The following is a 17,057-nucleotide window of genomic DNA, read 5'->3' as shown; positions in this document are numbered from 1 at the left end:
CTTCCCGGGTGCCTCGGGGTTTAAACCCGCCCGGACAGCAAACAGGCCAAGCCCGAGTCGGTCTGTCCTGCTGGGGCTGTGCGCTATTGGCACCGGTGGGCAGAAGTCATCGGGAGAGTGAAGTCAGGTAGAGGGGAGTGGTTTGGGTTGTGTTTCTCGTGTTGCTTTCCCTGCCGTCCTTCTCATCTTCCAGTGTTGTGAGGGATATGTGTCTCACGTTGCGCCAGGGGAGGTTCAGGTTGGATATTAGGAAGAACTTCTTCACCGTAAAAGTCGTTAGGCATTGGAACGGGCTCCCCAGGGAGGTGGTGGAGTCACCATCCCTGGAGGTGTTCAAAAATCGTTTAGATGTGGTGCTTCAAGACATGGTTTAGTGGGTTTAGCGGGCATGGTAGCATCAGGTATACAGTTGGACTTGATGATCTTTGAGGTCTCTTCCAACCATAATGATTCTATGATTCTGTGTGACCTGAGCATAATCTTACAGCGTGTGTATCAGCAGAGCGGTGCTGCATGTTGGCAGAGGTGCATACCTAAAGCACTGGCTAAAGTAGTATTTGGAAGTTTGTTTTTATTTATATTAAAATAGTTTAACTGCTTTTAATGAAAAGTTAATTGTACGTTTACTTTTTTAATTTCAAAGCCCCTTGATATTCTCGATCAAGCTCCGATACTGTGATAGTCTCGTGTATAAAGCAGCTTGGTTTCTTTTGTAAGTGTGTTTGCTTTCTAAGGCTGGGCTTCCAAGCAGAAGACAAACCTGATGATAGGTGAAATACAGTAATGCAAACTGTAATGTACTACTGGCCTTAGATGTTTAAGGCTTGCAGTCTTGCTGTGTTTTTCTGACGCTGTAAGCAAGCAAAGGTCTTTGAGTGGATAAATAGTTTTAAGGAGCACGCAGTCTGAATTGATGAAAAACATGTGTTTGAAAAAGATCAGTGGAGAACAGCTAGTGTAAAACAGCAGGACTCCTACCATCTTCTCAATAATGTGGTTTGAAGCTTTCCTTAAATTTTCCTGTTGTTTCTCAACATTGAAATTGAGGGTTTAATGCTGACAATTTATTAAGTGCATAGTGACCGAAGTAATAATGTGGTGTCTGCTGATACTAGCAGATTTTTCTTTTTTAGCCAGGGAGGTGTGTGTAAGGGAGGAAGGTATGTCAAACTTATTTCAGATTTGTCGAAGTGTTTTAAGATCTGTTGAAGTGTTTTATTTTGAATCAAAATAAATATTTAGTTGTAAGGGGTTTTTTTCTTTATTTTAGTAAGTTGAAGATGATTTTTAAACAAAAAAGTAGTTGTGAATTTAAAGATTTAAATGTTTTGGTTTTGAATGTTAAAGAGCATAGTTCTTTGAATTTTATGATAAGTTTTTCCAGAGAATGCATTTGTGTCTGTGGTGCAGCAATATCCTGAGCAGCTCCCTGCTGTCCCTGGTTTCGCGTCCTCATCTGCGCCATGCCAGTTTTAGCTTGTTTTTGCAGTGATGTGGTAAACTAGGTAGAAGAGCTGTTCCAGAGGGAAAAATAGCTAAACTACCTTTTTTGTTTGTTACTGGGTTATCTTGCAGCAGGATCCGTTTCCCCATATGGCTGCACAAATGCTTGGCTGCTATATTGCAGGGCACAGGGTAGGGGAATGTGATCCGTAGTAGTGCCACAAGTGTGAAATGATGTGAAACTCATTGTGTGTGTACAGTCTTCTTTCAGGCAGCTAGGAATGATCTTTTTGTTGCCTCATTGTCAGAGTTTCAGTGAGTTTTCTACAGTACTAATGAATTTAAGCATCAGGTACCAGTAGATTCAAACTCTCAGTCTCCTACCTGATGCAGAAATACTTTAAAAGTTTTAAGTTCTTAAATTAAACACAGTTTATTTGTGGAGGAAATACAGTTGTTTACTTGATTTTTGTGATGAAGAAATCATAAATAATCAAGAGAAATAATAGTGACCCAGCCCTTCTCAAAAGTCAAAAGGCGCATGTTTGACATGTTCTTAACATAGTTTGCACTCAGTTAGACGTAGACAGTTGTTACTGATGTTTTTTTTGTAGGCTTACAAAATTTAGCCTTGAATCCTATTTGTAGCTTCTGAATTTTTTTTTTTTTTAAACTTTGTATATCGTCTAGCCAAATACAGAAACTCTTCAGCACAAGCAGCGTGCTTTCTACTGAGAAAGATAAATCTGATTCCAAAGACAGCACCACTGAAGTGGCATCAAAGAGTCGGGAAAGTACAGCAGAAACACCGAAGCAGAAGTTGTTAGACATTATTGGTAATATGAAAGTAGAAGTGAGCTACAGGAAGAAACTCCAAGAGTTAAAAACACGTGAGATCAAAAAGCAAGCCGCAGACAAGCTGGAAGGCCCGGACAGTGAAGGTGCTATGCTTCAGAGAACTACAGAAGACATGCAGCGGTAAAGTATAACAAACTTTTCTTAGCTTGTTTTCTCCTTTTTTCAAATTGTTTTTTCCATTATCTAGGACAAAATAAAAAGATCAAATGCCATTTCCAAGTATGGAAAAGAGTCTTGTAAGGGAATGTGGTATACAGATGTAGATTGCAGTAAATCACAGGGGACAATCTGGACAAAAGGTGTTGTACGCTTTCTACCATATGCTATCTTTTTCTGCACTTAGGCTCTTGAAAGGTATCACTAGCACCTGCCTGTGGAAAGTTATTTTAATGGGAGGGGGGAAATACTGTTCAGATAAAATACAATAAAACTGAATAAAAAGGAAAAAAAATACTTAAGAATGGCATTGTGATTGTCAAGTCTTGTGAGTGGCTCCCCTCCGTGATGTGTTACATCATGTTTCTAACCCTGCAGGTCTATGGTGCCTGCGGTCTTCAAGCTTTGTGTCCAGGGGGCTATGCAGTGATGTAGCGCTGCCGTTTTCCCAGGTTTGAGAACAAGAGCTCTTGTCAGTGCTATTTGGCAGTTGACGATTAGTGCAATGTACGGCAAAAGCAGCGGTCCCTCTGGCCACCCGCATTTGGGATAATGTGTAACTGTAACTTCTGAGTTATTAAGACTTAAAATAACAGTACAGAAATAACAAATATATTTAGGCTTTTATTTTTTTGTATTTCCATATCTGTTGCATCTCTTACAGAGGCAAACCTTTAAATCCAGATCTGGTGGAGGCTGCTTCTGCAGTCGCGTCTTCCCTACCACTCAACAAGAAACAGACAGAATCAGAACTACTTGCACAACTAAGAAGACACGAAGAAACCACAGATAAACAGAAAAAGGGAGGAATTATTAACATACGGTCTGTATGTTGAATGTTATTCTCAATAATATTCGAAATTCTGATTTTGCAGCGTCATCTTGAAGGTGACTGGATTCTGTGTTGGAAAGATGGCCTTAAAAGACATTTGGACAGGTTATCCTTGGAATTAATGAATAATGAGAACATCACTGGTCTGGTTATACCAAACTCCCTAAATTTTGCCATCCTTGTTCTAAAATGATTTTGCAGAAATGGAATTGTTTTCCTGCCCAGGATCATTACTTTCTTGGACAAGCTAGCAAAATAACAGATTTTTTTTTTTTTTTTTTTTAACCCGCCTCCCCCAGCTTCTGAAATTCTCACACAATGGATGGATTTGTAGATGTTTCAGACATTCTGTCTGGACTGGTGAATTTTCATGACAACTCCGCAAACCTGAACTAGAGCAGCTCTATTTATAGCTCCACCCTTCCTTTCAAAACTTTCCAGTCAACCCAAGAAACTCATCTCTTGGCTTCACTCCATTTCCAGTGTGGCTTTCAAACAGATGAGAAATATTTGTTTGGAAATTGAAACACTTGTGCATACTGCTCTTCTGGATGATGGCTAAAGACAGATTTTTCGTTCTCTCTTTTTTTTTTTTCAGCTAGCATTCAGATAACTGCTCAGAAAATAAGGGATTAAATCCAGATGAAATGCTGAACTGAACAGAAAATTGGATCTTCAGCAAAATGGGAATGTGAAACCTGTATTTATGGCTGTTTGCAGTGTAAACTGCAAGCTGCTTATCGTCTTAATTTATTCTGTGGAAATGAATCTATCCCAAATCAGGATTTAAGTTTGGCCTGTTACTGTATTATTTGTAGGTTGCTCTAGGGAGCAGTAAAGGATTTGCTTTGTATGTTTATCAATGAACTACAAACAGAGTAGTCAAAAAACTAATGATGTTTGTGGCTGACGTCTGCCCTTTATGTGCATGAAAACTAAGGAAGAATGTGACAGAAGCTTGCAAATAGATGCTATATAGTAAATTGTGCGTTGTCCAGGTATTTTGATTTGTACTAATTTTTTTTTCCAGGATTGTGGCATGACCTCCAGAGGTCACTGTTGTATGCAGTTGTCTCATTGCCTTGTTTTGTAGACAGCGAGAGGACAGTGTGTTCGCTAGGAGGGGAAATTATTAACGATACAGGAATTTATTTTTCTCAAATGTGGGATGGAAGTTTCACTCAGTGGAAATTACAACAGCACTATACCAAAATAAAATCTGCAGCACTACAAGTTGAAATTTCAGCTCCTGTTTTGGGTGAAGAAGAACAAAAGTAATTCAGAGCTTAGGCTAAAGTGTATCCAAAGCTCCCTGGATTTCCATTTTCCGTATTATAATTACTGGTTGGTAATCAGGAAGGAGAGAAAATCTGTGGTTGTTACAAAAGCTCTAGCTCTTCCCATGTATGGAGGGCAGAAGTATCTAGGAACTTAGCTTTCACCCTCGTGTTGGGACACGAAGTAGTATCATGTAATATCTAACCACTGTAGGTACACCATGGTTGGAGTATGACTTTGTAATCTGACATTTTTCGTTACAAAAGACATTAGAGTCGTCTTTGTAATTTTATTTTTAGTTATTACAGGGGCACTTTTAATGATGGAGTGATCAATGTTGCTTCTAGAAATGTTCATATACCAGTGATGGGGTGACATTAGGACTTCCTGGTGAGAAATATGATGCATGTTCTGATAGCTTGGTAGCATAGTCTGTCCAACTTACTGTGCAAAACCACAAATAAATCAAGGTCAGCTGTGACGAGAGCTTCTCTGAGGAAGCCTGATCCCTCTGAAGCATGGGAACACTTCAGCCTTTTAGGTCGCAGCTGAGTCAAGCGGTTGGGCTGGGCTGTGTGTGGCTGACCTTAGGAATTATGTCCCTTTGACCCTCAGAAGTGTGTCAAGCCTCTGGCCCAACACCAGCTCGCTAATGCCAGTAGGCACTTCATAGGGTGATTTCTAGTGTGAGATATTCAACTAATCTGAGATTGTTTTTTCTTTAAGATTAAAATGAAATTATTTAAAACTTGTTTTCAGATGGTTTTTCTTTCAGAGTAGGTACTTGAAGAGCTATGATATTCTTGTTCTGCCATTTGAAACCACATCTAAGACTGAAGAGAAATCCTACTGTGTTGCTGTGGCAATTAGCTTTTACAATTTTCCAGAAGTATTTCTTTCCTGTCAGTAAAATCTTTTTTTACTTAAACTGCCAAAATCGTAGTTTGAATTTAATTCAGATTTTCATAAAATGCCTATGCAGTATTTTTAATCTGGCTATTTTTATTTTTTGAAACCATATTTATGTCTTAAAACTTGAGCTCTGCAGTTTTGGGTGACTGCATGTTACTGGAAGCGGTTGGGCAGAGAGGGTAGCTGTGAGGAGGAATTACCAGCTTGGTCTTTACCAGCCAACAGACTTACCAGTTAAGGGGACTAATCGGTGGAGGCAGAAAGGTGGTGTGTTTTGCCCTTTGCGTTCAGAGTGAGCTGCATACGCTGCTGGAAGAGATCAGAGCGTTTGCTCCTCGTGTATGATTTTGACTACAGAATTACGAAGGAAGATGTGGTCTGTTAATGCTGTAATATGATTACGCAATGCAACAGATTGCAGTGGATCAGGAAAGGTGACCTACTTATTAGGGTGGCATGATTGACCCATGTCAGCTGATGTGTGAAGGCAAGCTTCCTTTTGGTCTGCAGCAGCAGGGCTCTGTCCCTGGGCAGTGTTGGTTCCTGTCCAAAAAACTGGTGATTTTTGCCTCCCTATTTCAGCATATTGCTTGTATCCAGAGAAATTCCTCATTTACTTTAGCAAAACATACCTAGTGCACTCTGTGAATATTGGTATGGAGATATATGAAGTTTTTATTGTAGTTGGAAACCAAATAATTTCAAAGAAAGCATTCATTGTAGATTTAGTAGGCTAAAATAGTACTTTTCATTTAATCTATATAGAATATAACAACTGAGATGGTTTAAAAAGTAAGACTTGAATGTTTGATGACTTAAAAATGGGTGTATTTTGCAAGGCATGTATAATTCTGTCTCACAGAGGCTTATGAAACCAACTGAGAATAGGGTTTCTGGTTAATACATATGACAAAACTTGCTTTGTCGATTTGTTGAGTTTTTCCATTCATGTTTTTATTTTCAGCAACGTTATTTCAGAAATGGCAGTTAAAAGGCAGTCCCCAGCTCAGAGAGCTGTGAGGATATCCAATCGCATTTCCTTGGAGTTGGATGAGGATGGTCAAAGAATCAAGCCTGAAAGATTGTCACAGTCTTTTGACTCCAGAAGGTATTTTTATTGTGTTCACTTCCAATAGAAGGAGTGTGCAATCAGTTACTAATAGATAATATTTTAAATTTAGTTGTACTTATTCATGTTACCATGATACTTCAGAGCTTAAAGAAATTACTTAACTGTTTTTCAAGAAAAGTACTGTTAGTATTGAAATAAACTTCTGTGAGAACACACTAGTTAATGTTAACCAGCTAATAAAATAATGTGTGCTTTTTAAATATTAAATTTTAGATAATTAAAAATACTTGGTGCTGAAATGTTATTGTGTTTGTTTTAACTAGTTTAAATTATTCTCACTTATGTATAATACACTTTTACATCACTTTCTTAACTTTTTGGGAAATGGAGGCTTTGAAGGCTTATTTTCATCTAGTGGAAAACTTTGGTAGATGTTCTATGTTTAGAAAAGTTTCATCCATTTTGTTGGGGTTTTAAAGAGATTTTAAAGTTTGGGGTTTTTTATTTTTTTTTACCATCTTCTTGCAACTGATAAGTCATTCTGTAATTGATTTCTCTATTGTCCATGACATTATAATTGTGTATGAAATGAACTTTATAGTATCCTGAAATCATCATGTAAATTCCTTTAAATTTATCTTGCTGCTGGTTTGTGTGGCCAGTCTATTTTGTAATGAATTAAGGAGTGCTCTTACTCTTGTTTTACTCCTGTAAGTTATCTTTCTTGCCTGCAGTCTTTTGATTTTCCCACGGAAGCTTGTCATCGCATTCCTTCTCAGTATATTCTTTCTCTAGCAGTTCTGTTATAGTAAGATTAACTTCTCTAATTACTAATTTATTTTGCAAATTAATCCCCTTTTCTTGGGGTTAGAAGCTGGAAGTTGATGGAGTCATTTGTGTTTAGACAGGTAATGTTGAAGGCAGAATTTGGATAACTAAGGAAAAAAAAAGCATAAATTTATGGGTGAGCAGATGTACAATATTCTGCCCTCTTTGGCTGAGACATCTATTTAAGTGTATCATAAACAGAGAATTGTGACTTCCCATAAGGAAGAAATTGGAACATATGCATCGAGCCATGTAGATCATGCAAAAACATCAAAGTAGCTTATAGCCAGTAATCAGAAGAACTTAATCTGCTTGCTGAAATGTTTCTGAGTAACTTCCTTGTTCTTGAACAGTTTAACTGTTAAGGTGTGTTAGGGAAGTACCTCTTGGACCTCTTCAATGCTATAAGGCCAGCAAGCTTTTCCTAATGCAAAGTTTGTAAAAAGTGCGGGAGAGGCTTGTTGTAATGGACGTTGGAGGGAAGAAGTGGAACAAGGTTCTTGACCAAGCCCTCCTGGCTTAGATATTTCTGTCCAGGGGTTTTCACTCAGCCATAAGCTGCTGGTTGAGGAGCAAGGGAACTGACTTCATTGTCAGCTGCTGAATAGGTCTACAGATATTTTTAATCTGGGGATAATTATCAGACAGAGTTGGTAGTCACATGAAAGTAATTTTGTTATTACTCTGATTCTTGACTGACTAGGAGAAATACTTTATTTGGATTAAAAATTTTTCAAAGTTTGAAATGTATGGTATCATATTGAAATATATGAAATAATATGATCTAGAAGTATAAACTGAAAACCTAAGCTATTATGTCCTTGTACAGTGTATATTATTTTATATCTTTTCTAAAGTTTTCGTCTATTAACATACTGCAAAGTAAAGTGAATTTCACTTATGTTTGAGAACATTTATTATATTTATGGTATCTGAGAAGCTGTCTTGCCCTGTTTTTGTGATAAAACTGTACTTGGTGTATAACTTCAGAAACAGTACCTTAAAATAGTTTTTAAAATCCCTGTAATGAGCACACTATCTCCAGTTTCCGTCCTAAGTTTCCTCCGGCATCCCTGAAAATCTAACGGGTATACTTATCTATTCGTAATACGAAAAGAATGGGTTAGGAAGAATATGTAAGTTTAAATCAAGTTAGTAGATTTCAATGAAATGAGTGATGTTGCTTTATAGTAACTTGAACTAGTCATTTTAAAATAAATATTCTTCCAAGTCATGCTTGTATCTTTGGCCAATGTTATTGAGAGTTACACAGAGATAGGAAAATATAATCCTAAATCAACATTCTTTTAAGGCTCTGTAATTAGATTGTTCTGTGCTGAAATAGATCCAGGGTAGTTACATCAGTAAGTGTAATATGACAAGAGCAGGTTTGCAGAAGTAGTTGTGGCCATCAGAAACCTGCAGTAAATCCAGAGAGGTGAAATTTTAAGGTCAGGGACGGCAAGTATTGCCAGGGTAACAGTGAATAAATATAATAACATGAAGTAAGAACTATTTGAATGTCGGTGGAAACCTGTAAAATTGTATGATTAAAAGAATCATTTGTTCTGAAGTTGACTGTGTTCTACAGTAAAGGCATTGTTTTTTCTTTGCTTCCACTTATAAGAAAATTTGATTACTTGTGGAACTCTTAGATTTTTTTTTTTTAAAAAATTTCTTTTAATATAGGCTTATGCTAAAGATAAATATGATTAAAAATAGATGGTCAGAGTGAAATATTTTTATATTCAGAAGAGAGAGCATCAGAGTGATGCTGTTTTAAAATATATCATACAGATACACTTTGAGTGTTTGCCATATGGCAGAGAACATGGCTGTGTAATCTTCCAAAAAGGCTATTTATGTCATAAAGCAGGAATTGTTTGATTTAGCTGTTGCCTTTTCTCTTCCTGAATTGTGCAATATTTTTTACAGGGGAAAAAACCCAAATCACCAGGTTCACTTTTTAGTTGCAGCTTTGTAAAATTGCTTGAGTACTGTCGTTTGATACTGTTTAGTTTTGTTCAGATTCCTAAATATTTCAGTAAAAAATGACTGCAAATATAATGTTTGATTTATGCTCATTCTTTCACATGGAAATTTTTGGGAAGCTCTTTTACAGATGAATAATAAAGTCATAAATGCTTCCTCTGGTTAAAAGCTTGAGGATTTTAGTGGGAGTCACTATCTCATTTTTTTTTTTTCTCCAGAGATCTGTTAGTTCATGAGATTATTTTGTGCTTTTAAATTTGTTATCTGGCAATGTTATGAAGTGTTGTGAAATATTAAATAGTTTTTCTTTTTTGTTTACAGAAGTCTCAAAGTAGGAAGGAGGCTTAATATATTCACTAAGGCTTCTACAGAAACAGAAAACGCACTGAAAAAAGGTTAGTGAAAATTCAATAATGGAGAACCCAGTGAAGTTAAGTTCTGACTTTTTAGAATATCAAGAGATTCACTATTGTGAAGGAGATTTATGACCTGTTAACTTCCTGCTTTCAAACCTATAAAAAAAATGAATAATTTAACTCTGATTTTTAATAAGCAGAACTTCGATGCAGTGTAATAGATTAATGTTTTCTGTATGAATCAGGACATTTTGTTACTGAACTTGAAGGGTAAAACCGGCTTTTTGTCATTAAGGCCAGTCTGTCTTTTGTCAGTGTAAAACCAGCCTGGAGAATGGGTATGTTGGCTCCAGTAGCTTTTTTGGTCAAGTTGCAAACTTCCTGCATTTGTTTTATGTCAAAGAAACACAAGGCTGTGATCCCGGGGGAAACAAGTGTGCTCTACAGGTGGCTAAGCATAAGCAGGGTAGAAAAAAACCCAAGACCACGCATTTGATAAGTGTTGTATATGTAGCTTGAAAGATCCTGTAAGTGGCTGCAAATGCTGCCTTGCTTTACCTACTGTAAAGCTCTTCATATAGGTTTAGAATCATAGAATGGTTTGGGTTGGAAGGGACCTTTAAAGGTCGTCTAGTCCAATCCCCCTGCAATGAGCAGGGACATCTTCAACTCGATCAGGTTGCTCAGAGCCCTGTCCAACCTGACCTTGAATGTTTCCAGGGATGGGGCATCTACCGCCTCTCTGGGCAACCCGTGCCAGTGTTTCACCACCCTCATCATAGAAAATGTCCTCCTTGTATCTAGTCTGAATCTACACTCGTTTAGTTTAAAACCATTACCCCTTGTCCTATCGCTGCAGACCTACTAAGAAGTCTGTCCTCTTCTTTCTTACAAGCCTCCTTTACATACTGAAAGGCCGCAATAAGGTCTCCCTGGAGCCTTCTCTTCTCCAGGTTGAACAACCCCAACTCTCTCAACCTTTCCTCTTAGGAGAGGTGCTCCAGCCCTCTGATCATCTTTGTGGCCCTTCTCTGGACCAACTCCAACAGGTCCATGTCCTTCTTGTGTTGGGGGCCGCAGAGCTGAAGGCAGTACTGCAGTGAGGGTTCTCACCAGAGTGGAGCAGAGGGGGAGAATCTCCTCCCTTGACCTGCTGGCCATGCTGCTTGTGATGAAGCCAGTTGGCTTTGTGGGCTGTGTGCGCACATTGCCAGCTCATGTCCAGTTTTTCATCCACCAGTACCCCCAAGTCCTTCTGCTCAGGGCTGCTCTCACTCCCTTCATCCCCCAGCCTATATTGATACCAGGAGTTGCCTCGACCCAGGTGCAGGACCTTGCACTTAGCCTTGTTGAACCTCATGAGGTTCACATGAGCCCACTTCTCCAGTTGTCCAGGTCCCTCTGAATGGCATCCCTTCCCTCAGGTGTGTCAACTGTACCACTCAGCTTGGTGATGTTGGCAAATTTGCTGAGCATGCACTCGATTCCACTGTCTGTGTTGTTGATGAAGGTAGTAAACTGTTGATGAAGATAGTAAACCGTACTGGTCCCTATATGGACCCCTGAGAGACACCACTTGTTAGTGCTCTCTGTCCAGACATTGAGCCATTGACCACTACTCTGGATGCGACTATCCAGCAAATTCCTTATCCACCAAATACACATCCCAAAACTCCTGTATGATAAAACCAAAAAACAACGGCAAAACAGGTATGAGCCACCTTCATATTCACTGAATGGCCCAGCTCTGCAGGAACGGGCTTAATGCCACGTAAGGGGGATAGTTCTCATGCATAAAGACTTAGCTTTACTGAGTTTTGGCTAAGAGTATGTGAATATGGGCAAGTCACCTAAAGTACTCCCTCCATTTTCTTTCTGAACAATGAAACTGTGCATTGTTAGCACTGGCTTTTAATATGCTGATTTCCCTAAGCTATTCTGAGGCCTTTTGGAAAAAAGGCTTTATTCCAGCGTAGTGACTTAGAACTATATGTAAAGCCAGCAGCTGCAGAAGAAATAGTATTCCTCCTTGATATCTTAGAAAATGATATGTATTTGTTTCTGTTTCAAGAGTAGGACTGTTAGTTTTTGACAGATTCTAGCTGAGTTCGTTTTTTTTTTTTAACACTTGAAACTGCAGGGAGAAATTAATTTGTTTACTTAATTTCTTTAGTAAAATGTCAGATAGTGTTACTTGCATATTTTCAAGCAGCTGTGGGCTTTCTGAATGCAGCCACCTCTGTAGTGGACTATGAAAGTTGCTTATTAGAATGGAATTCAATTTGCTCGTTTTTAAAACTGCCAATTTCCTTAAAGTTGGTCCATTTTACATATAAAAACATAATGAATGATGCAGTGTTTGTTTTTAGCTGTCTTGACAAATGTGATGTTCAAGTAACTGGTGTTTGAGTTGAATCAAATTTACTCAGGTAAAATAGTGAGAATTTAACCTTTCTTTCTTGCATGAGCACAATGCAGACGCAGCGGCACATAATAGTCACCCTAGATAAAAAGTGAGATACATTTTTTTTTTTACCACAAAACTGGAATGTGCACAAATTGTGTAAGAGAGCAAGTGGTCTTTATTGGATTTGTAATTAGATACTAAGAAGTAAGCTTCTTTTAGCTTTTAATGTGGTGTTTCCTTGTTTGATTCCAGGTAGCCTTGAGGAAATAAATCTATAGTATTTTCTGAGCCAGGAAGCTTATTACTTGGCTTAGTGACTAAGCCTGATGACAAAGCATTTTTGTGTGTTAATCTTGAGAAATACCATTATAATACTTGGTACCTTGATTCATTTGCTTTCACTGTCTTGGCTTATATTAGAGGAGATAATGAGTTAAAATATTGTTTATACATGATAGAACAGCAGATTCTGTGTTATGTATTGAATATTTATTTTGAAAACCTGAATGTTAACTGGAAAGTAAATTGGCACCTTGAAAAAATTATTCATAACTGTTGACGTAAAATATCAGTATTATTTTCTGTTTCACAGAAGATTTATTAGTAGCGCATTATTAGAAAGTATTCTTTAAGATGTGGACAATAATTTCATTCTGGTGTGGTTTCTCATGTTGTCTTTTAAGTGTATTTTATTCCAGCCTCCAGCCCTCAAATCAAAGTAGGCAGCTAGGGAATATACTTCTGGAAATTTCCCTGCTAAGTAAGAAATAATTTGAAAAAGTGTCTTCTGATTTAACACAAAAAATGAGAACACTTTTCAATATGTAAAAATACTGTTTGCCCTTTCATTTTGTTTCTTCTTAAAGGAGGGAAGGGATTTTTTTTTTCTTTAAAATCCAGTTGAGTTGTAAGCCACTGAGCCAGAGACAAAATTATATCTTAGTTTCAAATAGTTACACTTATAGGGTAGTAAAATAATAGGTGATTGGCCATGATCCACTTCAAATGGACTGTAACATTTGAATTCACATCAAGATCTCTGTTTCAAGGAGCTTAGGGTGACTTGATAACAGGGAGAGACAAGAATACAAAGGGGAGTGTGACTTAGGCCAGCTGATGAGACAGCAGCCCAAGGCACTGGTTCCTCCCTGTCCTGTGGTAACAGCCTGTTCCCTTCACTTCAGCCATGCCGTTCAGTTCTCCTGGGTGGAGGGGCAGGAACTCCATAAGAGTAACTCTGCTGCCATATGAGTACACTTTGGTTTCAAAAAAAAAAAAAAATTATATGCATCAGGAAAGATGCATCCCTAAAAGGAGTGTTTGACTTTGGGAGAAGAATAGGAAATCAGGATTTCCCAAGCCCAAGAGACAAAAACCGGGACACTTAAGAGTGTTGGGGAAGGAATTGCCATCATTTGTAGATTGAATTGTCTCCCTGAAGGAGAGTGTAGTTGTGAAATACCTGAAAACTCCGGTAGTAAGCAAGATTCCTTTAGGAGAGTGCACTAGTCAAGTTCAGAGTTTGTTGTATGTATAATTTGTGAAAGACAAAAAGGAAAAAAAGATTGTGGAAAAATTCAATTCCTGCTCTGTGTGAAAGGCTTAAAAATAAATTGTCCCCTAGGAATTCAGCATATGTTTCACCAGACATTTGAGAATTTAATGGACTTTCATGTGAACAGAGAATTCTCATTTGAGAAAGGTGATGCTGGCATCTGGGGTAGAAAAATTTGCACAGCTGAAAGTATTAGCCTCCGTTAAGATTAATGTTAAAGGACTTCATTTTAGCTAGTGAGAAGTCTTTGGCATGCTGACAGATATTTACAAAATTTCTTTTTTAGTATCTTCACCAACAATTTGGGATCTGGAATTTGCGAAGGAGATTGCAGCAATAACTGCACAGCCTCCCCGAAACGGTTTTGAGGAGATGATCCAGTGGACAAAAGAAGGAATACTGTGGGAGTTCCCAATTGACAATGAAGCTGGTACGTGCGCTGTTAACTTTTATTGTCTGTCTATGTTTATCTTTTTTTGAGAACTAGAGCATGTTGTGACCTTTGACTGTTTTAACATAGTGTTTCAGCTATGAGTCATGCATTTGATAGTAAACAAATATGACTTTCCAAGTGTCCCAAATCAGAGATGCTTCAGATGAACTCATTCTGGCACTCTTCAGGTGAAGTCCTGCAGGTGGTTTGGCTGATCTGAGGAGTGGCTGGTGCCAAACACGGGAGAACTCCCTCCTTCCCTCTCCCTTCCTCTCTCCCTCCCTCCTTTTCTCACTCAGCCCTGATGCTTTCAACACCAAAAGGCCATTCAAGTCCATTACGTAATACCTTTTACTATGCAACTTCTTTTAAGAAGCTTCTAGCAGAGGACGGGGAATCTTAAAACTGCTGTGTGTATTTATAATGCTGATTCTGTTCTTTGGTGTGGCTCTCGGACCAAGTGGCTAGCCGGATCCTAATCGGCTGTCTTCCAGTTCCATATCTGCCTGGTTGAGTGTTAAACAGTTGTTTGCTCCCTTTGTTCTATCTTCTTTCATAAGAATAAACAAGCACAATATTCACTTACTCTGGGCATCTATCTTAACTAGACATCTTTGTGCACAGTATTTACTCTTATTACCATTAAAAAAAACCCAACTCTCTGTGAAGTTAAGCCAGCAGACAAGAGAGTTAATGTTAAGGAGGGAAAGAACAACTACACAAAGCAAGTGTACACTTTAAGAAAGAGGACTTCATAACTTCAGGGAGAGCTTGGCTGTGGTTTGTTGTTTTTGTTTTTTTTTTTTAAAAAAAAAAGATTTTAAGGACATCAAACAGAACTGCTTTAGAGTGATTCAGTCACTGAAAGCAAAACAGGTTAGTATCTGAAGCTGTGAGTCTTTGAAAATCTGTCCTATACTGAGTTGCAAATTGCATAATGTGGTTCATTGTTTCTTAATGTTTATTCTCATCCTATTTTGGCAGTTTCTTCACAGAATTTAATCACTGCTCCTAGAGTTGATCTGTTCCATCATGTAGAAATCCGAGCATACTCTAGTCATGTTTTTGCAAGCTTAAAACCACTGCAGCCAATGGTTTTTCTGTTGTTGTAATGTGGCTGGAACCCTGCTGTCTGGGGCTGTAAGTGGACCAGGCGTCTTTGGCGGCGAATGGTTTTTCTGTTGCAGCAATGCGGCCGGAACTGTGCTGTCTAGGATGGGGTGGGGAATGGACAAAGAGTCTTTACATATACTTAAACAAGAATCTTTATTGATTCATCCACAAAGACTAGTCATGTGGAAAATTCCAGTGGAGCTTTCCAAAATCTATCACCTCTCAGGTTGAAATATCGAGTCAGTAAATTCCATCATATCAAACTGCCAGTCACAGGCTGTTAATTGGATCAGGTATGTCAAAGCACAGTTAAAAGCTTGAGAACCTCTCTCCAATTATATCAACATACTGGAATTTCAGTTGCTCTGCAAAAGAAAGATGCCCCTTCCTCCTCTTACTTTTGCGTTTTGTAACAGTCATCTCCCTCAATAGGAGGACCTTACCTCAGCTTGTTCTGTATCAAGAAGTGTGTCATTTTTCTTTTATGCCACAAGCACGTGGCTTTAAAAACATAAGTGTAATTAAAGTTTCCATTGAGGAAGAATGTATACTCAACTTTTAGCATTATGAAAGCCTTTGAAGTTTTAAATGAAATAAAGAAAGACTGTTTGTAACAGTTTTTCTTGGCGCCAGAGCATCTCTGGTGTTCCCGTTAGTGCTTTACCAAGGCACTGTACTGTGCTTTGAGGCATCAGGGCAAGGTCACGATTTTTAAAACTTTTCTGGCCTTGGTGCAAACATCTGAAGATGTGGCTAGGCATACTGGCTTGCTGCAGTGGCCAGTAGCAGTTTTCCCCCTCCGACCCTGCTGCCATGTTGTCTGCTCCTGCCTGCATGTCCTTTCCTTTATCCGATGCAGTTGAAGTCACTGTTAGGCAGAAAACTACCTCTTTTTTTTTTTTTCCCCCCTCTGTCTCTCCAACCTCTGATTAATTTTTACCAGATTAGCAAACCATTAGTATAGCTTGCATAACGTTGTTCTCACTCCTCCTCCTTCGTGCTTGCCTCTTGTGTTTGTAGTAGCTTTAGTTCTGCTCTGTGACTTGCTGTGGCAAAAAATTGGGAAAAATGTTGATTTCTGCCTCTCTTTAAAATTATTGCTGTGCATTTATGTCTTAATGACTCAAATCCTGAGGAGTGCAGTTGTTAAAAAGGACAGTGCAGATTATTGGTGCACCTCATTCGGAGGAGCAAACACTTCTGGTGGGCCAGAGATTATTAGGGCAGAAGTGATAGGTTTAATGGAAGTCTCGGAAAATTAATGCCTCAGTTGCCCCTGATGGCTTCTGTAGGCAGAAGTTCACCAGGTCCTGTTCTGGCTGTTTTGTTGAGATGCTGTTCCTGGCAGAGAAGCATTGGATCAGTTTTTCATGAGAGGTGGCAAACATTGCACAAGCATTTTAGCAGAGGTTTGCTTTACTAATTCTGAGTCTATCCTAGGGACCTACTGTAAGAGCTAGATTTATCTCATTCTAAAAATCCTGGAATCATAGGAAGTGTTTTTTGTGTTGGAAGGGACCTTTAAAGATCATTTGGTCCAAACCTCCTGCCATGGACAGACATCTTTCACTAGATCAGGATACTTGGTCATCTTTAGAGCATGGCAGCAGCACTCCCTATAAGGATGGACATCTGCACTTGAGGTGTCGTCTTTAAGGCAAGGTTGGTCATGTCTTGGAAGGGTTAGTGTTTTAGCTAGAGGAATTCCTCAGACTTTCTGTTGGAAATGGGATATTGAGAGTGGGTCACTTACTGCTTTGAGGCTGATAAAGAAAATGCTCCACTTTAAATTCTTACCGTGCATGTTCTTTCAAATTAGGTT

General features: G+C 38.5%; 1 protein-coding gene across 1 annotated transcript; it reads left to right on the top strand.

Moving 5' to 3' along the window:
- Nucleotides 1-2,137: 2,137 nt before the first annotated feature.
- Nucleotides 2,138-14,119, top strand: MRPS31 (mitochondrial ribosomal protein S31; the record flags this gene model as incomplete). The annotated part of the gene is made up of 5 exons (XM_009706532.1): nt 2,138-2,421; nt 3,122-3,280; nt 6,444-6,587; nt 9,693-9,766; nt 13,976-14,119. Coding segments are annotated over exons 1-5 (658 nt in total), but the record flags the coding sequence as incomplete, so codon positions are not given.
- Between the last annotated feature and the right edge of the window lie 2,938 nt (nt 14,120-17,057).

Source organism: Cariama cristata, unplaced genomic scaffold (assembly GCF_000690535.1).
Source record: "Cariama cristata isolate BGI_N322 unplaced genomic scaffold, ASM69053v1 scaffold10478, whole genome shotgun sequence".
Classification (NCBI taxonomy): domain Eukaryota; kingdom Metazoa; phylum Chordata; class Aves; order Cariamiformes; family Cariamidae; genus Cariama; species Cariama cristata.
Note: the sequence above shows the minus strand (reverse complement) of the source record. Positions and strands in the feature narration are given on the sequence as shown.